Source organism: Eptatretus burgeri, chromosome 1, assembly GCF_056783735.1.
Source record: "Eptatretus burgeri isolate ZD-2024b chromosome 1, Ebu_testis_v1, whole genome shotgun sequence".
Taxonomy (NCBI): domain Eukaryota; kingdom Metazoa; phylum Chordata; class Myxini; order Myxiniformes; family Myxinidae; genus Eptatretus; species Eptatretus burgeri.
This window is the reverse complement of record NC_140961.1, coordinates 157,824,982-157,848,675: the sequence shown is the minus strand read 5'-3', so window position 1 is coordinate 157,848,675 and position 23,694 is coordinate 157,824,982. Positions and strand designations below refer to the sequence as shown.

General features: G+C 44.4%; 1 protein-coding gene across 1 annotated transcript in view; it reads right to left on the bottom strand.

Moving 5' to 3' along the window:
* Positions 1 to 23,694, bottom strand: part of LOC147035846 (extracellular calcium-sensing receptor-like) — a 37,866-nt gene that overhangs the window by 8,809 nt on the left and 5,363 nt on the right. The window contains exons 3-5 of the mRNA XM_085881640.1: positions 19,932 to 20,231; positions 16,383 to 16,662; positions 6,518 to 6,791 (exon numbers count right to left, since the gene is read on the bottom strand). Of these exons, the coding sequence (XP_085737766.1) occupies positions 6,518 to 6,791; positions 16,383 to 16,662; positions 19,932 to 20,231 (854 nt within the window). The remainder of the gene's footprint in view (positions 1 to 6,517; positions 6,792 to 16,382; positions 16,663 to 19,931; positions 20,232 to 23,694) is intronic.

The following is a 23,694-nucleotide window of genomic DNA, read 5'->3' as shown; positions in this document are numbered from 1 at the left end:
AAAGAGGTCAAATTTTTTTTTACTGTTTTTTCCAATATGGCTGCTGCACCACATGACGTTTGACGTCATAATTATCATTATGACATTCTACATGACTAGTCACACCAATGCTGAAAATTTTGTCTCAATCCAACAAGCGGTTGCGGAGAAAAACCCGAAAGTTCTGTGTGGACGGACAGACAGACAGACAGACAGACAGACAAACAAACGCAATATCCTCTTCCTCGGTGAAGGTAAAAATTTCATGGGGGTACTGTTAGAGGGGTATAAAATATCATGGTTTTTGATGGGGAATGTTCTGAGATGGTGGCGAACTTGAAGAACATTTTGCGAATTTTGAGTTATTGATTCAAATGTTGGTTCCAGAGCAGCAAAAAAGAGGAACAAATGAGTAGAGATGAGCAGTGATTCTAGATTTTGGGAGCTTAACCAGAAGAGGTTGCTGCGAGACCACATGCACCCTGCAAAAACATGGGGGGGGGCACCAGAGTCTCGTGTTTGTCAAACAGCTGGTCAGTGAGTATGATCGATGCACGAAGCAGCTGCATGGCGTCTCTGAACCTTAGTGTGGAAAACCGTTCAACAATTGCCTGACGTACATTTTTCCACTGCGAAAGAGCGGCTTGGTGCCAATTTTTTGGCATGTCTATATGTGCAGTACGAAGTACCTCAGTTCCAAGTTCCATAAAGACCATCTATGGACCAAGCCAAGTGCCAAAATAAAGGGAGGATTTGCTTTTCTTTCATTTTCCCCTTGTCTGTATTTAAGTCTGTGTGTGGAGGCGCCTCAGATTTAGGATTTATTTCTCATGATATCATTACCTTTTGGATTACTCTTGGAAATATTAATATTGTCATTAAATTCCATGGTTATTTTAAGTTGATGTGTCCGTGTATTTGTCGTGGGTTTAGAGTAGAAACACCCCTATGTTATGCTTCCCCATGCCTCCGTTGCTCCACCAGTGCCATGCCCCACCCTCTCGTGCGCGTAATAATCTCCAAGGATCAACGTGTCCGCCTCCGAAGAAGAACCGCTTGGTTAACCTGGATTTTGGGAGTTTGGGTCGGGGGTTTAACATTAACCACATAGACCTGTGACATTTGTTGATCAGGAGTGGGAAATGAACCCCCCACCTCCCCCCCCCCCGACTCCTTTGGGAGTGCAAGATTTGAAGTCTGAACAACATTTCAGAGGGGATATGAAATTGTTGACCAGGATAATTGGTGTTGGGAGAAAAGATCGCATGGAAATTTAACGGAGAGAAATATATATTTTCTGAGGAGGTTAAACACATGTGGGAAATGGCAGACGAGCACAAAATGGTGGCTCAGAGGGAAGGTAGTAGGAATGAAAGAAGCGCGTCGAGATTAGAACTGGTTTGCGTTGATTGGGTAAAAGATTCCCCCATCCCGAGCGGGGGACCCCACCGCCAAACTCCCCTCCCAGAGGACATCGCGGTTCCCATGGAATCCACACCCAATTGTCACAGATTGGCTTGGCTAATGCCATCTGAGATGAATCAGATATGGGAAATGATGAACCAAATGATAAAACAAATGAACGGGAATATGCAAACAAAAATGGATAAAATGGAAGGGAAAATACAAGCAGGACAAAACCAACTGAGGGATGAAATAAAGGGGAATATACAAACACAGCGGACAGCTAATTAGGAGGAAATCAAGTCAGTCAAAGGGAGCAGAAGGTGGAGCTGGAAAAGGTAAAGGAGGGGCAGCAAAGCATGGATGTCAGGCTGGTGGAGGTAAAGCGTGAGATGCAGAAGATGGACCGGAGGATGGCAGATGGGATCAGACCAGTACGTGAGGAAATGATAGGGGTGAAGGAGTATGTGGAAGGTGTTTGGATCGCGATGAAGATGGATAAGGATGAAGTGACAAACAAAATAACAGCGATTAAGTGAGAAGAAGATACACTCAGACAAGGAATGAAGGAAATAAAGAAAGGACAGGAGGAAACAAAGGGAGATTTGGGTGCCATGAAGAAATGACGAAAACGGTTAAAGGAAAGAGAGAAAAGTTGAAGGAAGAAATTGGATCAGCAAAGCAAGGGCCTGGGGGGCTATCACATCTGTGTGGATGCCAAAATGCAACGCGGTAGAAGGTTTGGAATTTTGTGAAGGCCAGGGTGGCGGTTTAGTGCAAATTTTGGAAACCCATGTTGGAAAAGAAAGAGGGTGTTGGTTGATAAAGGCTTGTGGGAGCCACGATTGAATGGAGAAAGAATGGATGAGATGTTACAGGAGCAGCTGAATGCTTGGGACATGACCTTTAAGGGAGAGGAGATAGAACCAAAAGTTTTTTCTTCGGCTCAAAGGTGATGTTAATGGTCCGCTTGAGACCAGGTTTGGGCTGACTGACTCGTATGAAGTTGGGGTGGACTTGCAGCACTTGGACAATATGGAGGTTACTGAACAGGGTCGAACAGATTAGGCAGAGCCAATGTTTGAACCATTTGCAGGACATGTAGTGAAGGAGAGCGAAAGTGACGTTGACATGCCAAGTACTGAGCAAGCGACGAGTTCGGAAATGATCGAAAGTGAGCTTGCTAAGTAAACTCTGGAGAGAGAATTGCACAATTTGAAAAAGTTCAAGATGGGTTAACAGGAACAGATGGACCCCAAGAGGAAGGGCAGGATGCTTGTCAAATGAACCAGTGTGAAAGTATGTTTTTGAAATGAATTCACAGGGCCAATCTCAGAGTTCAGTTTTCACTGATAGTTTTGAAGGCCAATTACCCACTGTTTATGAATGTAGTGGAGATAATGTTAAGGCAGAGGATTGTGACGAGTTTAGTGCTTCTCATTGTTGTGATGCAGATGGTACAGCTGCAGTTGAGAACGGATCTACAGGTATGTTTTTTGATCATTGTACGTTGGATATTGTGAAGGAAACTGACGTTGAAGTCGTGAAGGTGTTGGAAGAGGAAAGTCATCTTCCTGAAGCACTGCTACCTGGACTGGGCACTCACAGGAAGACAATTCCTGATGTTTGTTTTGTCGAGCCCGGATTGGAGCAATCCTGTGGGGGGGGGGGAGATTGTGTTGAGGAGTGTTGTAGCATTTGTAACTTTCCATGGTTGAGTGAGAAGCTCATCTTAAAATGAACCGGGGTGAGTCGAGAGAGGGCTTTGAGGGGAAAATGCCCCGACTTGGCACAAATGTTGAGGGTTCTGTTGATGAAGATGATATTCAGCATTTTTCATTGGATGAACTTGCAGTGGCTGATGTACCCCAGGAATCCATTCTGGTGGTTAAGAAGGATACTCCAGAAATTTTGCCAAATGAGAGGGACTTTAAATTTGAGGAAGGTGTCATGGGGAATGAACCATTTGATGATGATTGTTTGATTGGAGGCAATAAGGAGATGAATAAGGAAGATGACCTTTGTAAGGAATCTCTGCTGATAGCCTACACCAGGAAAACAGGGAATTGCATACTGAACTGCTGTCCTTCGTGAACGAAACCCAGAAAGTGATGAAAAATCTTCATGAGAGAGCTTCTTCCTGAGCTCAAAGCCAAGTTGCACAGCGATCACAGCTGCCGGGAGCATGTGCAGGCTAACACCCGAGCTCTGCAAGCTGAATTAGGTGAGCTGCACCGGCAGCAAGCCAAACAAGTACAGCAAGGGCTCACTGGAGCTAAAAAGAAAGTGCGTGCAAGTAAATTGTGGTATGGGAAAATGAAAAGAAACATGAAGAGTGGCACAAGGCCAAACCACATCTCAACTCACTCCAACTCTCATTGCAGGCAGCTGAGCCGACGAGCGTAACAGCCCAGGGTCGGCTTCTGAGAACAGGTGAGAGAAATTTGGGTCTGCCAGATCCCGCAGGAGGGTGCAGGCTTCTGGAGTGGGTGAGAGAAATCTGGGTCTACCAGGTCCTGGAGGGGGAGCAGGCATCGATACTGCTGCCGCTCACAAGAATGTTTATGGACAAAGTTCATGTGGCTGGTCTGATTCTTTGACACCTACCTCATTGAGAGTGCCCTTGGAGTCTACAACTACACCCAAACATAAATCAGGGTGATCTACAAGATTTTTTTAGTGATAGACAAATTAAAAAAATTAAAAAAATTAAAGATATAAATTAAAAATATATATAAGTATGGGATCGAGGGAGTTTGAAAGCAACAAACCCAGAGGGGTGGCTTAAAAGGGTGAGAAGAAAATTGGTAGAGTGGATGACACACCTCGACCCAACTAGCCTGCAATGACTTGCACTTAAGGGAAAGTTTTTTGATGCTTCTGCCCAAAGGGTTAAATTTTGACTAGAAATTGGGAAATGAGTAATTGGTATTGGAGCGGGTGAGAGTGACTCAATGAGCGGAAAAGGGATTGGTTTGGAAAGCAAACTTGTCTTGTGAAGTTGATATCTGTTATGTGTAACGAATTGAGTTGTGTTTGGAGAGTGAATGCCGATAATAACATGTTAGCAAGCCATGGCAGTGTTGGAACACGATCACCATTTTTGCATTGCAATGCTTGAGAATTGAATGACAGTGGGGGAGGAAATCAGATGTTGGATTGTGTGGGTGGGGAAGATATGTGGGTCTGTAGGAATGGATCAAGCTCTGGAGGAGCAGTAACTGCAGCTCCCCTTGTGGTAATTTGTCCCTGGCAGCTGGTAGTGTCTGAGGCTGTGAGAGAGCCTGGATGGTGTGGAGAAGTGGAGATCCGTTGGTGGGTAGTTTTGATTGGGCGTCCAGCAGTAAAGAAATCCCTGGCGACCCATATGAGGCCGAAAGAGGCTGTATGGTGAGGATACCCTCCCCGGTGAGGCATTCAGCAAAAGAACTGTTTGGCTGTCAGTGACCGAATAGTTGAAGTGGGGGGGGGGAGAATTCATAAGTCGGGCGACTTGTTTTTGGACTGCAGATGCCACGACCGGATGAGCCCCCACCATTTTTGTTGTATGGTACCCCCCCCCCCCCTCATTGCCTAGTTGAGGATCACACATGTGTGTAATAACATTTAAGCCATGGTCTTGCAGGGTTGGAATGAATGATTGATATTGGGTTTATTTATGAATGTGTGAGGGAAAGTTCACTTGATCCATGTCACGAACCTGTACCAGAGAGACAGGGTTCGTGGAAATTTGAAATAGGTAAATTTGGATGGCTCTGCAGGTAACGTTGGGTATTGTAGCATCCACCAGGGAACGCACTCTTAAGAAGGAGGTTCTACAGATGTTAAAATGGTTTTTGGATTCAGGTTTTATCCCGTAATCGATTTTTGTGCGTTTTCAGACTTTTCTACCCACCCCAGGATTTATGAGCAAGGAACCAAGAGTTTTGCAAATATTTCAGTTGTTGTGTTTAAGGGGTGTAGAATGTCAAGGAGTATAGGTAAGTTAGCTACGGCTCGCTTCCCACAGCCCCTCCTAATTTATTTCATAGGCTAATTAGGTGTGAGTCGGGAAGTGGTAAGGCTGGAATGGTAACACCTGCATCGAACATTGCAGGAGCAATGATTCTGGGGGGGTTGGAGGGGGGGCTGTGTTACTGTTGTTGGGGTAGATGGAGGAATTTCATCGGAAAGTTAGGATCTAATGGACTTGTTTGGTCCGTCGACGTGTAGGAGGCATCATGATGTAATTAGTTATGTTGGGAAACTGTGTGCTTAAGTGTTACATGTCACCAAACATGGGGCATTGTGGTGTTGTCATAGAATTCCAAGGTTATTTTTTAGTTAATGTGTCTGTATATTTGTCATGTGGTTTGAATATAACCCCCCCCCCCCTCACGTGCTGTGCTTCCCTGTGCCTCCATTGCTCGGCCAGTGACGCATCTCACCCCTCCCAGGCATGTTATAATCTCTGAGGATCAGCGTGCTCACCCACCTCCTGCTAAGAAGAACCGCTTGGCTCTCTGGGCTGGTGGTGTTAACACCCCGTCACCACAATTTGGGTCAGGGGGGTTAACCTTAACCGAGCAGACCAGCGACAACATTAGATTACAGTTAAAATTGGTAATCCCAGCTTGAGCTACAGTATGTGAGACACAGAATCACCCGCTGCAAATAAAGTGTATCAGCTACTACACTGCTGTCTGGAGCTCACTCAACCAACTTTATGAAAATAATGCCAGCCCATCCATTGGGAATCGATCCATAGACGTATTTCTGGCTCACTGGCCTTCATCAGCATGGAGTGGATTCCTATCGAGTGTTGAACTGGCAATCTGTACCATTTGGCATTAATGTCGAATCGCACCGCTTCACTGGAACGGTGGCCATGAACACTGGTTTCACACCGTAATTTTTTGCTGCAAAGGTTCTGACCAACAGGGGGCACCTTCCATGCATCCACCACATTTAGCCTTTCATTACAGCCACAGTTTATGATGATTATTTTGCAGCTGAGAAATAAGATTTTACAGTTAAAAAAGTACCTCCGGCTTAAGTTGCAGTCTGTGACACAGAACAAACTACTGCAAATGAGCAGTGTGTCACTGGCAGCTGCTACAATATAATGTGCAAAAACAAAAAAAATCTTACTCACCAATAATTTCCATTTTACTAAATTCTTGAACACTTGGTAGAGTTTCACGAAAGGAGAGGCAATGCCCCTTGCTCTCTGCTTCTGTTGCAAATTGAGCAATTCCTTGCTTTCCATAATCATCATCATCATGCAATGCTCCAACATATTCCCATTGAAAATGAGATACAATGCGAGCCATTGCAGTAGCCTGGAAAGCATCGCTTGGTACAGTTCGAAGAAATGATGGATATTCCTTTTTGTCACTAAGACATTTGCATGTGGCAATGTAGCTTATCTGAAAAAGTATGCAAAAAAAGAATACGAATCATACATCCGTGTGTGAAAAACAAAGAACCACCCACATCTCTCACCTGCGAATGGAGGGAATAACCAAATAGCTCTCAGTTAATCAATTAAACCCAGGTAGCGAGGACAACATAAACAAATTGACTCCTCCGATGCTCTTCGCGCCGAAGAAAGCTTTATAAAGCAACCATAAAAGGCTACACAAGGTAAGCCCTTTGCTGTTTCAAACCCTTCACAGAGTTCCTCCACAGCTGCAAACGTGTTCATTCACAAATAGTACAAACATGAGAATCCCAATGCTTCACACACCCTTAGCTGTTAATCGGTTTCATCCATCGCTTGTTGGAAAATCAGCAGTGACAGCGCAGGCAGAAACATGCACCTCTGAGGCTTCCAAGCATGTACCATGTGCATATTTCAAAAGCAGTGAATATATAAATGAAAAACAAAAACCCACTCACATCTACCTAAGATTTTGTTTTGTTTGAGTGTTTGTGATGATTCGGATATATGCAGGCCATGATAGGGTAGATACCCTGTACCCTGTATTGTAGGTGTTGGAGATTGGAATGGCTGTGGTCGAGGGAGTGATATTTGCAGTTTTGTGATTTGGGAAGGTGTGTGTGTCCACAGGTACAGATGAGGCTCTGGAGGAGCAGTGACTGTGACCCCTCCCGAGGGAGCTTGCCCCTGGCAGCCGTTTGTGTCTGCAGTTTGGTGGCCTATCAGAGCAAGCTCTGATTTGGGTGACCAGTGGGTATGGAGACCCCTGGAGAACTGGGGAGAAGCCAGGAGTACTTGAGGCAAAGGGCACCTGCATTCTGCAGACCCTCTCCAGCGGAACATGGAGCAAGGAGGCTATTTGGCTGCCGGAAGCCGAGAAGTTGAGGGGCGAGGGACTGACAAAGAAGTCGTACGTCAGGTCACTTGTTTTGGACTGCAGGCACCACAGCCTAAAGTACCTCCCACCACCTTGTTTATACAGGACATCCCTCGCTGCTGAGTTGAGGGCCACACATTTAGTGCTAAAAGATGAAGCCATGGCCTTGCAGGGAATTTGAAGGTAGATGGTGTTGTGTATGAATGAGGGAATGTTACACTCAGTCCAGTGTGATTTGACATGTGTTATGGAAGGCAAGTAGCCTGTGAAATTTGATAGGTAGTTTTGAAATTTGGTATTTGGGCTCAGCTGATAGCTGGAGTAGGTAGCATCCAATGGTGACATGGTCAAGTAGTGGGGTTATTGATTAAAGTAAATTGTCATTGTGGTAGGCCTGTTTTTTATGTTTTGGAAGCCATTCTCTCCCAGGACATCAGAGCAAGGAGATGAGAGGAAGAATAATTGGATGTAAAATTGTACATTTTTTTAAATGTTTGCAACCTACGTAGTAGTATGATAATGAGGTTAGGTAAGTTAGCTGTGACTCACTTCCCACAGCCCCTCACAATTTATTTTGTGAGGTTAATTAGGTCTGAGGATGGAAGATTTAAGGCTGGAGCTGTTGCCTCTGCAATAAACCTTTCAGGAGCTGCAGTTTCTATAGGGGGAGGGGGGTATGAGAAATTTGTAGGGGGGATATAGATATTACCTTAGAACAGATAGAAATGTATTGAGTAGAACGGTCGGTGTACGATTGGTTAGCTGATGTGATTAAGTATGGAAATGTAGCTAAAGAATTGTCTGTTTAAAGTCAGAGCTCCATTCAGAAGGTGGTGTGTTCTGACAAATAGTTTGAGTTTAAGGGCAGGAATCGTACATGCAATGTCTTGTAATATCCCCCGAGTGAAGTGCCAAGGTGGGGGGAGAGAGAGAGAGACAGAGAGACAGAGAGACAGAGAGACAGACAGAGACAGACAGAGACAGACAGACTTCTCCCTCCCGAGAAGGGTGGAACTTTTCATCACTTCCCTAAGGGCGGAACCTTGGCTCACCTCCCGAGAAGGGAGAAATCACAAGACCAATCCCTGAATAATCATACGGATTGAGAAAACAATGGAGCTCTGGAATATCACATTGATTTTACAGCACTTGGAAAAGAATCGAAAAACCAGCAGTGAAGATATGTTGTGAAATCATCTAGCGAGACAGCCTTTTGCCTCCCCTCTTTTGTCTGGCAACCTCATTAATGAGGAAGACATGGATCGCACTGAGCAACCTCATTAATGAGCAAGGACATGGATAAATCCTCACATCCAATAACAGAGCACCCAAAGAGACAAGAAAGGTGACACATCTACTGTACATTGATGATCTAAAACTTTTCACACGAAACAAGAAAAAATTGGCAGAACAACTCAAATTAGTGAAACAGTACTCTGACGATATTCAAATGGAATTTTGTCTCGATAAGTGTGCCGAGTGCACATTCGAACAAGGTAAACCAACAAAAACGGAAAACCTAAGATTCGACCTAATTACAGCAATACAGGAGCGAGACAACAAAGCATCAAACAAATAACTTGGAGTAGTAGAGGGCCACCAATAATGTTACAAACAAATGTGCCAAACAAATGCCAAAGAAAATCTGTATAGAACGAGACTGATCCTGAAAACATATCTCATCCAAGAAACAAAATCAAAGCCATTAACCAACTAGCTGTACCAGTATTCCAGTCAGGCTGTGGAATAATAAACTGCCACAAGTGGAAATCACTAAGCTAGATATCAAAACAAGGAAACTCCTCAATATCAACAAAATGTTCGACAAAAATCAGTCCATCCTGAGAATGTACCTGTCGAGACGAGAATGAGGTAGTGGCCTGATGGAACTCAACAAGGTGCACAGAGTAATAACAAAGGAATTTGCAGAGTATGTAAAAAGTTCAATAGACTACCAATTCCAATTTGTAAGCAAACACGAAGATAACAAACTAGAGAAGGTTTATCCAACCAAGCAAGCAAAAAACTTCTAAAGACAGGTGTGAATGGAAGAAGGCACACATGAAACTGAAACAGCAACCAATTCAGCCAGCCCCAAGTCAAATATAAAATGAAATGTCAACAAATATACACCAACACCTGGGAAAATTATAAAAGAGCAGGAAGGGAGAAAAAAAAGAGTTAGACAGATTGGGCATCATCAAATGCGGCTTTTGGAATGGCTAAGAAGAGATCAGCGCAACTGGGATGGAGAACAAACCATTATAAATGCCCAAGACCACGGACATGACTCAAATAGCTTTAAGAAGATTGCAGGACTGAGTCAATTGGACAAGTAAAGGTTCTGCAAGGAAGAGCAGAAAGCACGAACCACCTCCTGGCATGATGTAAACCCTCATCTCAGAACAGTGAGACACACAAAGGCACAACAAGGTATGTAGAGTAATCCATTGGCATATCTGCAAATATTTCAATATCCAAGTCCAAGAAAACTCATGGAAACTTGAACAATGCCACACACCCAACATGTCCACGAAGATTCATCCGAATCCCTCCACAACTTTTTGAGATATTGAGCTGTATATCGTTTTTGGCCAGATCTCTCAATGGTGAAAAATTACTTTAAAAATTCTAGGAGCCAGATCCAGATCTTCACCAAAATCTAATCAGTTCATCCTTGTCACACAACGAACCTGTCCACAAAATTTCATCCAGATCCATCTCCAATTTTTTTGAGATATCCTGCATACAAACAAACAGACAAACAAACAGACAAACAAACAGACAGAAAGAGTTGAAAACAACCTCCTAAACCTCCGGTGGTAGAGTTAATAATTGAATACCACGACCCAATGATCTTATCGAGAGAGACCTTCAAAAACAAAGCATTGTGACTGGATATATAGGATATGCTTAGGTACGAAAAGTAAAATAGGGTGTTGCTAATCAAGACTTCCGGTTCCGGTTTTGAGCGGCAAGAGGTCTCCTTCGGGGCTCCCTGCTGACATTCTCAAAGTTAAGTTCCGGTTGTTATTTGTCCCGTTTTAACTGTTTAATTTTCTCACCTACATGTTAATGTGTGTTCCTAGTTCGGTTTTGTTTCAAAAATCGTGCTATTTTGTGAGTATTTATGTCGACGTTCTCACCTGGTGTTTGAGGCCTAGTCCTAGGCTTGAGGCCTACCGGTTCCACTTGGTGTTCGATCGTTTTTTTTTTTTGTTTGTTTGTTTTTTCTCCCCATTACCTTCAATTTCTATCCTCCCCATTACCTTCAATTTTCATCCTCCCCACTTTCCAAATATCCCCCATTCTCCCAACTAATCTCTTTCTTATCTCAAAAAAAAAAAAAAAAAAAAAAAAAAAAACCCAACAACAACAACAACCTTCTCCCGATTCTGCTACTTCTTCCTCTTAACTTCCTCCTCGTCTTCCTCGATTTCTTTTTTTTTTTTTTTTACACTTCCATGACCTAATCTGTTGAACTCTCTCATACATTAATATTAACAACAAAAACGATCTTATAATGCTTCATCTTCCTCTCTCACACATGTGGTACTCTTTACTGTTTCACAATGCACTACTCTTCTGCTATTTTAACAGACTGCTCTCATTTCGACCTCTCCTTCATTCCTTGCCTAAAAAATCCAACTATTACAGCGCTTCTTCTCTCCATGCTCTGAATTCGCCTTCATTGCATCCATCAAGAATTGTGTTAAATACGTATCTCTGACCTAAAACTTTTTAAAACCAGAGTTTGCCATGGATGCTCGCTTTCCATCAACCATTCTTTTTTTCCAACTTCAGTGCCAACTCACCCCCCTCACCCCTCACTCTCACTCTCAAAGCAACCATCCCACTCTTCTCCCTCCAAGCCTCCCTCTCACCTCTTTCAAAAATTCCCCCCTCACCTTTCTCCCACCTTTCATCCCCCTCACTCTTCCTTCTCTAAGTTGCCCCCCCTCTCATCCACCAACCTGCCTCCCTCCACTGCCCTCTCACCTCCATCTCTTCACTCCACCTCCTCAAATCCTCAACTGCCATCTTCCTTGTCTCTTGTCCCCCCTCTCTCACAGCACCACAGAGCCTTTTCTCCTCCTCATTCGGCCCCCTCCCTCGCTATTCTGCAATACCCCACACTCCTTCAGCAACCCTCCTTACCTCCCCCCTCGTCCCTCGTCCGACCCTCCCCGCCCCTCCACCTCCTGCACCAAAAGCCTCCTCCCCTACCTCTTCATTAAAAGTGTGGACCTCAAATATCCGGGGCCTTCGCTCAAACCTTTCAGATCTTTCCATGCAGGTTGCCACTGACAAACCAGACATTATCTGCCTAACAGAAACTTTCCTCTCCCAAGACGTGTCTGACTCCCAAGTATCTCTCCCTGGTTACTCCCTCTTACGGTATGACAGACCTGAGCCTCGTCCTGGTGGAGGTGTTGCTCTCTTCATCAAAGACTCTATTCCTCACTCTCCCTGCACTGCTCTCACCCCCCCCACACCCCCAGGAATACCTCTGGCTTCGGCTTCCCTCCACTCCCACCTCATGTTTATATGTGTACTGTACCGTCCACCGAACAGTGATGACTCCATCTACACCTCACTCTCCGAAAACATGGACCATCTTCTATCTTCTCATCCAAACTCTCTCTTCCTCTTATGTGGCGACTTCAATTGTCATCACGCCAGTTGGCTAGGTGTGGGTACCTCTCTCACCTGCCATGGGACATCAGCAAAAGCTTTCTGTGACTCATTGGGACTGACTCAATCGGTCAACTTCCCGACCCGGATCTCAACCAATGGTACTCCATCTCTTCTGGATCTGATTTTGACAAATTTCCCTGACAATATCTGCTGCTCTTCCTTCGCTCCAATTGGTTCTTCTGACCACGTCCTTATTAAAGTGGACATCTCTCTGGCTGTTATCAGAGAACCACCTCACCGCCGTCGAGTCTGGCATTTCACTCAAGCCGACTGGCAGGGTCTCCGAGCAGCCATCAAACTTACAGACTGGTCTCCTATCACTACTTTCTCAAACATCAACTCATCCTGGGAATTCTTTCAAAGAAACTTGCTCTCCCTCATGCACAGATTTATCCCCTCTCGTGTTCAGTTGTCTTACCCTTCCTCCCGCCCTTGGTTTACTGAAGCTTGTGGCGAGGCAGTTGTCCTGAAACAACTTGCCTTTGCCTCATGGAAAGCAAACCCAACTGAGGGCAATCTCAGTTCTTTCCACAAAGCTCGGAACAAGTGTGTAGCTACCCTCAGGAGAGCCAGAAAACAACATCTTTCTCATCTCAAGTCTGAACTCTCAAACCTCTCTCCCTCCTCAAAATCCTGGTGGCGTTTAATCAAATCTGTTTCTGGTGTATGTTCCCCCTCCATCCCCTCCCTTACCTCAAATGGCCGCACTGCTGATTCCACACGTGATAAAGCTGAATGTCTAAACTCGGTGTTTGCAGCTAAATCTTGTGTCCCAAACCCATCACTATCTCTACCCACTTTACCCAGTCGCACCCAACTGTCCCTGGACTCTGTATCCTTTTCTCCTGACAAGGTGGAGAGCTTGCTTTCAAACCTCGAGTCAGATTCTGCAACCGGTCCAGACGGCATCAGCCCACGTGTCCTCAAAGCCTGCTCTTCTGCTCTTGCTCACCCTCTCTCTGTTCTATTCACCCTCTCATTTTCCCAAGGTCATCTGCCATCTGCTTGGAAATCTGCTAACATCACTGCCCTGCATAAAAAAGGTGCAAAAACAGATCCCTGTAACTACAGACCAATCAGCCTTCTCCCAATCATCAGCAAGGTTATGGAATCCATCATCGCTTCAGACATGAAATCCTTCCTCTTCTCCAATGGCTTGATTTCCAATCATCAATTTGGTTTCAGACCAGGTCACTCTACCCTAGATATGCTGCTACTGCTCTCCCATCAATGGATGGAGGTCCTCAATGCCAGACAGGAAATCCGAGCCGTATCCCTGGACATATCACGTGCTTTTGACACAGTCTGGCACCCTGCCCTACTCACCAAACTCTCTGCCCATGGTATTCAAGGCCATCTCCACTCATGGCTCGCAGACTTCCTCTCCTGTCGCAGTCAACGTGTGGCCCTAAATGGAGTTCTTTCATCCCCTCTTCCTGTGCAGGCTGGAGTTCCTCAAGGTAGCGTTCTGGGCCCTGTTCTTTTTCTGGTTTTCATCAATGATCTCTCGGACTCTCTGGAAAATCCTCTATTTCTCTTTGCCGATGACTCAACCCTCTGCCGTACCATCTGTCATCCCTCAGACCGGCAAGCAGCAGCTTCTTCGCTCACTGCAGATCTGGATAAAATCACAAACTGGTCCAACACGTGGAACATGTCTTTCAATCCAGACAAATCTCACACTCTCACTATGTCTCTTCGAAAGGACCGTTTACAAAACCCCCCCATCCACTTTCTCAACAATCCTCTGGTAGAAGTCTTTTCTTTCAAGCTTCTGGGTCTCACTATCTGCCATGACCTTTCCTGGGAAAGTCACATTTCCAACCTCGCCTCAAAAGCCAGTCGCCGACTGGGAATCCTCCGTCGTGCAAAGTCCTTCCTCGGCCCTCTTGAGCTCCTGACCACCTACAAAGCTTTTGTCCGTAGCCTGATGGAGTACTGCTCTCCCTCTGGGCTGGTGCTCCTGCCTCCCACCTTCTCGCCTTCACGGTGTCGAAACCAGGGCTTTTAAGATCATTGCCATCTCCCGCAATGAAGCTGAGTCTTTGGGCCTCTCACTCAATCACCGCAGGTTGGTCGGTGGTCTTTCTGTCTTCTCCCGTCTCCTCTCCAGCCTTGCCCCCCTGCTCTCTCTGCGATTTGTCCCAACCACATTTCCACAGGGCGCTCAAGGTCCGCCAACAACCCCCTTCTGGTAAAACTACCAAAATCACGAATCACTGCTCATCTTCACTCTTTCATTCCTCTTTTTTCCCGCCTTTGGAATAAACTTCCTCACTCTATTCTTTCCCATTCTTCCCTTCAGGCTTTCAAAACAGCTGTTCACCACCACCTCTTATCTTCCCCCATCCAAATCCTCGATCTTTTCTACCCCCGATAATCCACCCAAGCCCACTTCCTTCAATTCTCCTGCTTTCCTTCCTGAAAGTCCCTTTAATGTCCATCTTCCCTCGCCATGTTCCCCGTCCCATCCCCATCCCTCTCCCTTCCACAGTTCACCTGTGTCTGTTCCCCAATGTTTTGTCCCTTCCACTCCCGCCCCTCTTGTCTCATGCCTCCTTGCTGTGAGTTGTGTGTTCGCTCTCATACGAGCCTCGACCAAGCTATACAAAAAAAAAAAAAAAAAAAAAAAAAAAAAAAAAAAAAAAAAAAAGTTTTAGTACCCAGCAATTTTGGCTTAAACAATGCTGAAATCAAGAAAATGGCCAAATATCAAGCCCTCGAAAATGAAGTGAAAATATATTGGAAGCTGAAGAACCATGAAATTGAACCACTGATAGTTGGGGCAAAGGGAATGATGAAGAAGAACCTCAGAGAGAACCATCGCTGGGAATATTACTACAAACAAACTACAATTGGAAGCGCTCTGGGGCGAAGCGACAATCCTTAAAAAGAGCCCTCGGGCAAAACTTTGAGAATAAGAAAACTTTACAGCTTGGTCCATGAATCATGATCCCTTATTGAATTGGATGTGGCTACGTTGAGACCAGGGAGGACTCTGTTCCCCCTCCACAATGTGAAATTGGAAAATTTTCGTAATAATTGATGACACACACACACACACACACACACACACACACACACACACACACACACACACACACACACACACACACACACACACACACACACACACACACACACACACACACGGTCACCGATACATCAGGACGGAGGTGGATGCATTGAGACCAGGTAGGTCTCCGTTCCACCTTCTGAAACCCACCCATGCGTGGAGATAGCAGCCAACAACAGCAACTTGAATGCACACACACACACACACACACACACACACACACACACACACACACACACACACACACACACACACACATAGGCGCACACACGGAGGTGGATACTTTTGAGACTTGGGAGGGCTCCGTTACACCTTCCGAAACCTGCACATTGAGATAACAGCCAACAACATGCACACACTGTACTAAAGAAGGGACTCTGTACCTCTTCTTACTCCCTTTGTAGTGGAAGATCTCAAACTGTCATATCCATTTATAAAGTTCCTAGACAATGATAAATAAAAAAAACTTAACGTGTAACAACTCAAAGCTGTTAATAACAGAGAAGAAAGGAGATAAATTTGATCTGATTAAAAACCATTTGTTCACAAAATATATCAATAACCAACTTACGATCTAACTGCCAACAGGCAATCAGGCTTGAAAGTTGACATAGAAGTGTAATTTACAGCAATATATCACCTTAAGTACTGGATCAGTTTCGAAACATCGATATAATATAAATTGCCCTTTTACTTTGCATTTTATGATGAAAAAGCCTTTGATAGTATGGAATGAAGGCAGTAATTTGGCCTCCACTTGAGTAAATATCAACTCCAGAAGTTTCAAATAATTTAGCAGTCTGCAGCGGTGGAGCAGCGACAACAAACTGCACAAGAGTAGTGGCAAGTTCAACAGGTAAATTGATTCAACATCAAAAAGAAAAAGAAAAACAAAACATTCAATATTCTTCATTGTACCAACTTACCTGTGCAACAGAGAAAGGACCAAGTAAACGACCAACAATAATAGAGAAGGAGGAACTTGCACTCCCGATAATAGCCTTTGGTTGACAGATATCTTCTTGCATTGGCATCACCTCTGATGCAATGAAATTTACGGTGGCTTTGACTGCCTTGTGAGTATTAAAACAGGCATCGTAAATCATGTATCCAAGAGTTACATTTGGAAGCAATAAACTGTTGTTGTTAATTTCTTCAGTAGCAAATATCATCGCCATAAGGTAGCGAAATTCTCTCGTTTCAAAACTGCCGGTAGAAAATACTTTTCTTTTGTCAATGATGTCACTGATCACAATAATCACTGATGTCAAGAGATTGCAAATGTGTTTTTCTGTTTATAAAATACCACATTGGCAGGTCAGGTCAGGTATGGGAGCATGTGCCAGAACAGCACGTCGCTGCGTCCACTTTCCGCCGGTACTCCAGGGGCCTCCATCTGGCCATCCCCCAGGCAGATGCCAGGCCCATCCCCATCTCCTTAAGATGATGGTCAACCTGTTGCAACCATGAAGCACGTGGTCAACCCACTGGCCTCCTCCCCTCATGAGACTCCCTCGCTGAGAGAATCTGGTGAGCAGGATCAGAGTCAGGAAAACGAGCCACATGTCCATACAGCCGCAACTGACGCTCACGGACTATGCAGGTAACAAATCTCATCCGAGTCTCTCTCAGCAACCGCTCGTTGGACACAAAATCCGACCAGCGATAGCCAAGGATTCTCCGAAGAGACCTGGTACCAAAGGAATTAAGTCTCCGTCTCAGATCCTTGGTCAAAGTCCAAGTCTCGCACCCATAGAGCAAGACTGGAAGTACCAAGGACCTGAAGACTCGGACTTTCGTCCTCCCGCACAGGTACCGGCAGTGCCACACCCCATGATCCAGTGAATCCATGACTCCCCAGGCCCGACCCAGACGTCTATTGACCTCTGACTCGCAGCCAGCAGAGACATGAATATCACTGCCAAGGTAAGTGAATCTCTCCACAACCTCAACATCCTCACCACAAACAGACACAGACAGGACAGCAGCATCCAAGATGTCACCGAAAGCCTGGATCTTAGTTTTGACCCAAGAAACCCGTAATCCCAACGGCTCCGACTCCTCATTCAGCACCTCGAGGGCCCCCAAGAGGATGTCTAAAGTCTCCGCAAAGATGACTGCATCATCTGCAAAGTCAAGGTCCGAGATCTTGACATTCCCAAATGACGCACCGCAACTTCATCTCTCCGACATCCTCCCTAGAATCCAGTCCATACAACTGCTGAAAAGTGTGGGGGCAAGTACACATCCCTGACGAACTCCAGTAACAACTGGAAATAAGTCAGAGATGGTACCACCACACTTCACAGCACTCTCAGTACCAGAGTAGAGTTCAGACATCAGATCGATCAGTTTTGGTGGCATCCCACGAAGACCAAGAATCCTCCAGAGGACATCCCGATTCACTGAATCGAACGCTTTACAGAGATAAACATAGGCTGCAAGCAGCCTCTGCCGAAACTCTCGTCTGCGTTCGGTGAGGACACGAAGTGCAAGGATACGGTCAATCGTTGACCTCTTTTGTGTAAAGCCTGACTGCTCTGGACGCTGGTGCTCAAGCAGATGGTGGCGAACCCTATCGAGAATTATCCGAGCAAAGACCTTGCCCGGCACTGAGAGCAGCGTTACCCCTCGGTAGTTGTTGCAGTCTTGGCGATCACCCTTCCCTTTCCAGAGAGGGACAACGAGGCTCCTCTTCCAGTCAGTTGGGATGATGCCTGTGTTCCAGGCAGAGCACAAAACTGCATGCAACGACACGAGTGCAGCATTTCCACCAGCCTTGAGAAGTTCGGCATGGATGCCACAGATCCCTGGAGCTTTGCCCAGTTTCAACTGGTTCACCGCAGCCCGTGTTTCCACAAGCATAGGTGGACCACAGTTGATTCGAGGGTCAGCAACAGGGATTGTAACACCCTTGACGTCCAACTCGACAGTTGGGGGATCAGCCTGGTACAACCGCTCAAAGTAACCGGCCCAGCGGGCCTTCACTTCAGACTCCTCTGTCAAGAGCCTACCACTCTCTGCTCGAACTGTAGTGCTCCGAGGGATGGGCTTGGATGAACGTAATGCGCGAATTCCCCTGTAAGCGGAACGAGAATCACCTGTCCACAGGTGATGCTCTACCCCCTCACAGATTCCTCGCACATAGGCCTCCTTGTCCACCCTCAGTGCACGTACAGTTTTACGCCTAAGCTCCCTGAACAGCTCAGCTCTGCCATTCTGCCTGGCCCTGCGACTCTGGTCAATGGTATCCAGTGTCCCTTGAGAGACAAAATTCTTCTTTGCCCTGCGGTGAGCTCCAAGGCATCCACCGGCAACATCAAGGACGGTGGTCTTGAAGGCGCTCCACAACTCTTCAGGACCTCCCAAAGCACCCAGACCCCCCAAGTGTCCACTCAGCCTGTTCGCAAACTCCTCAGCTACTCTCTCATCCCTGAGCTTGGCAACATCCAGCCTCGGCTGGGATGGTACCATTGTCCAGGATTTAAGGTGCAGCTTTAGAGTTCCTACAACAAGCCTGTGGTCAGTATTGAGGAACTGAGCACTCCGGTAGACCCTGCAGTTCGGGATCATCCTCCAACGACCATCAATGAGGACATGGTCAATCTCCTTTGCCACACCGCCAGCGTTGGAATACCAAGTCCAGCGATGAGCTTGTGGGCGCTGAAACCATGAACCAGCCACCCTAAGTCCATGACTTCTTGCAAAGTCAAGGAACTTAGTGCTATTCTGGTTCAATGATGTTCAATGACATTGGCCCTTTACAATTATTAACTATATAACAGCACTTGGTGGAGTGCATACCTCCACCAGGCTGAACAGTTTACGTTTTTTATCCCACTGATAGGCCAGATCAACATCAAGACCTGAACCCAAATCGAATCGGCTTGTTCTTGTCACAACCAAATCATCAAACAAGTTTCTTTCTAATCCGTGTGTTCCTTTTTGAGATATCATGGTAGACATAGTTTTTGGCCCCATATCTCAACGGTGAAGAATCACTTGAAAAGATTTTAAAAAAAATTCTCGTATCTGGATCCAGATCCGGATGTTCAGAAAAATGGAATCAAATTATCATTGTCACACGCCGAACCTGTCCACTACGTTTCGTCTGAATATGTCAACAACTTTTTGAGATATCCTGTTCACAGACAAACACACAAACGGACAGATAATGGTGAAAACATAACTTACGTCCACATTCGGTGGTGGAGGTAATCATTTAAAACCACCAAAGGAATCGTTTAGCAAGCAAAGTATGAATATATGACTCAGTCCGCACTAAAACTTTTCTAACATCTTTTCTTTTTGTTTTTTTAATGTAATGCAATTTTTGATTTTATTTTACACACACTAATATAATTGCGAATTATTGGAGGAAATAAACCAAAAAGTTTTTTTTATATAAAACACTTAATTTGAGAAAGTCCTTTTATAAAGGAGAAACAAGTTTATTGTGAAGGTATCAAACTTACTTGAAGCAATCCGGCTGCCGGGGCATCTCCCTGAAGGAGGAGTTATAACTTGGTTTTGTGATGTGAATTTGGAAAAATCCAGCAATCATGATGTCTCCTTGCTTCACAACACTCTGCAAGTCCTGCATTTCCAAAGTCTTGCATTTCTCTTTCTCAGCCACCGCTGCGTCGATGCAAAACAAAATGAGCAAGTAAAACACAAGTATATCCCGACATTTTGCACGAATGAGTGTGCTCCACCATCGCATCAACATATCCAAACATTTCAGCTTCATTGCAATACGTGTGCCCCGTCCCTTCCTGGCGTGTAAGTAACACGAATATACAGATTGACTCCAATATATGAAGGCACTTTTGACGAACACTTTTGAAACATTAATTTACAACTTAATTTTAATTCCTATTTCGTGATGTCTTAATTGTTTTCGAAACAATTATAGCCAGCGCCTGAATGAAAATTAAATAGTATCGATAGTACTACAAATTATTTTTATCTGTTGTTAAATTAAATAATCGAAAAATTTTATTAACGACAACCGTTTAGGGAAAATGAAGGCCCACTGAGACTGCGAAGGCAGCTGGGCTGCAGTGCAAGGATGGAAGAGCTTAAAGTTTTCCCTCAAGTGGCTGTTTCATGGATTTGACTTATACAAAGCTGGAATGTCGAATTTGCTTGATGAAAGCGATTTGTTGTTGGAGTTAAGAAAAAAAAATATAGAATGGCAATGTAACTCTATTCGATGCGTTATAGATAATGTTTTCTGCATTAGCTGAATACAAACCACAGGATACTACAACCAAATATTATGTAGTATTTTTTGTAGCCATAGTCGAGGCTCGTGGAGGAGCGGAAATTATTCCACTGAACGGATCATGACGTAACAGGACAAAATGAGTGGTTGAGAGGGGGAAAACACAAACAGCAGAGGTGTTTGCTGAGATAGAGGCAGACTTGGACAAGCAATGGGTGTGGGGAGAAATGAGGGATAGGAGAGGATGCTTAGGGTAGACAAGATGGATGCAGAAGAAAAGTCTCAGGAGATAAAACTCGAAGTTTGAGAGGAGGAACGATCGGGGTGGGTTAAAGAGGGTAGAAAATATGATGGTTTTGGATTGCGGATGATCTGAGATGGTGTGGAACATCTATCTTGAAGACCTGGAGTGAATAATGAGGTTGAAGATGATGTGGAAGTTGGTTCCAAGGCAGGAGAAAAGAGGAACAAATGAGTGGAGGTGAGCAGTGATCTGGAGTTTAGGAAGTTCAATCAGAAACGAGTTTATGGTGGACCAGATTAGCCCTGCAGGAACCTGGGGAAGCACGAAACTTTTTTGTTGTTGGTGGACCATTTTTTTTTTGTTAGGGGAGGGCAAATTAAACCATTTTTGCATGAATAAGGTTTCTGGTGCAAAGTTTGTTTTGCTTAGTACAAGTTAATTTGCACACTATTTAATCGAAACACGTTTTCTGCAATAGATTAGCGATTTCGAACAAAAAGTGAGAACAGAACATGCAAATGTATTGTTAAGCAAATAAGACCGTTTTTGAATTAATATGGTTTTATGTGTAAAATATTTTGTTTCGTGTAAAACAAGCTAATATAACTCTATTCGATGAAAAACATGTGTTTCTGCATTAATGCAGTTATTTAAAAAAATAAAAGGTCAGAAAAAGGGTCAGACTCCACCTTCTGCTGTACCATTTGTCATCCCTCAGACCAGCAAGTAGCAGCTTCTTCACTCACTGCAGATTTGGATAGAATCACAAACTGTTCCAACACGTGGAACATGTCTTTCAATCCAGACAAATATCACACTCTCACAATGTCTCTCCGAAAGGACCATTTGCAACCCACCCCCCCCCTAGCCCTCCATCCACTTTCTCAACAATCCTCTGAAGAAGTGCTTTCTCTCAAGCCTCTGGGTCTCACTATCTGCCATGATCTTTCCTGGCAAAGCCACATTTCCAACCTGGCCTCCAAAGCCAGTCGCCGACTGGGAATCCTCCATCGTGAAAGCCCTTCCTCGGCCCATCTGAGTTCTTGACCACATACAAAGCTTTTGTCCGCAGCCTAATGGAGTACTGCTCTTCCTTCTGGTCTGGTGCTCCTGCCTCCCAACTTGCTCAGCTTCACACGGTGGAAATCATGGCATTTCGAATCAATGGCATCTCCGACGATGAGGCTGAGACTTTGGGCCTCTCAATCTCTCATGGCAGGCAGGTCAGAGATCCTTATGTCTTGTTCCGTCTCCTCTCTGGTCTCCCCCCCCGCTCTGTCTGCGATTTGTCCCCACCATATTTCAGCAGGGTGAGCAAGGTCTGCCAACAACCCTCTTCTGGTAAAACTACCAAAATCAAGAATCACTGCTCACCTTCACTCTTTCATTCCTCTTTTTCCCCGCCTTTGGAATAAACTCCCTCACTCTCTTCAATCCCACTCTTCCCTCTAAGTATTCAAAATAGCTGTTCACCACCACCTCTTATCATCCCACATCAAATCATCGATCTTTTCTACCACCCTTAATCCTCCCCAAACCCATCTCCTTCAAATTCCCTGCTTTCCTTCCTGAAAGTCCATGTAATGTCCATATTGTAATGTAATATCCATACGCCGTGTTCCCCGCCCCATCCCTCTCCCTTCCACAGATATTCTAATGTCTCTGTTCCCCATTGTTTTGTCCTTCCCACTCCCAACCTTCTTGTCTCATGCCCCTCTTGCTGTGAGTCGTGTGTTACTCTGAAACGAGTCTCGACAAGGTATACAAAAAATAAATAAATAAAAAGAACAAGCCAGTATTGCTAAAAATGCTTGTAGGAAAATAAGACCGTTTTTGCATGAAAAATGATTCTTGAGTCACATATTTTATTTTGTGTAGAACAAGCTAAAATACACAATTTTTGATGAGAAACATGCATTTCTCCATTATAATGGTGATTTTGAACAAAAAAGGGTTCAGAACAAACTCAAGTGCTCTTAAATACGCTTGTTATTGTAAAACAAGACTGTTTTTGCATTTATACGATTTATTTTGTAAAATGTGTTGTTTTGCTCAGAACAAGCTAAGATACACCCTATTTAATGGAAAACAGTTTCTGCATTAGTGTAGTGATATGGAACAAAAAATAGGGTCAGAACAAGCTAATGTGTTGTAATAAACGCTTGTTGTCGGCAAGTAAGACCGCATGATGAAGGTTTCTTGGGTAAAATTATTTGTTTTCCTTAGAGGAAGCTTATGGTCTTATATTTGGTCTTATGCTGATGAAATACACTGTTTTTGATGAGAAGCATGCATTTCGGAATTATAATAGTCGTTTAGAACAAAAAAAAAGAGTCAAGAAATGCTAGTATTTTGTTAAAAAATGCTTGTATTTGACAGTTTTTGCAAGAATGAGGTTTTTTTCTTGTATGAAATATTGTTCTGCTATAGAACAAGCTAAAATACCCATGATTTGTTTGAAAAAAAAACACGCGTTTCTTCATGAGAGTGGTGATTTTGAACTAAACAGGGAGTCAGAACAAGCTATTGTGTTGATAAAAATGCTTGTTTTCATCAAATATGACTGTTTTTGCAAGAATACATTTCCCTGTGCAAAACTTCCATAGAACAAATGAAAATACATATTATTTGAAGAAAAATACACGTTTCTGCATTAGCACGGGATGAGAACAAGCTAATGTGTTGTTGAAACGCTTGTTTTAGGCAAATAAGACCCGTTTTGCATGAATGAGGTTTCTATTGGTAAAATGTGTTGTTTTGCTTGAAC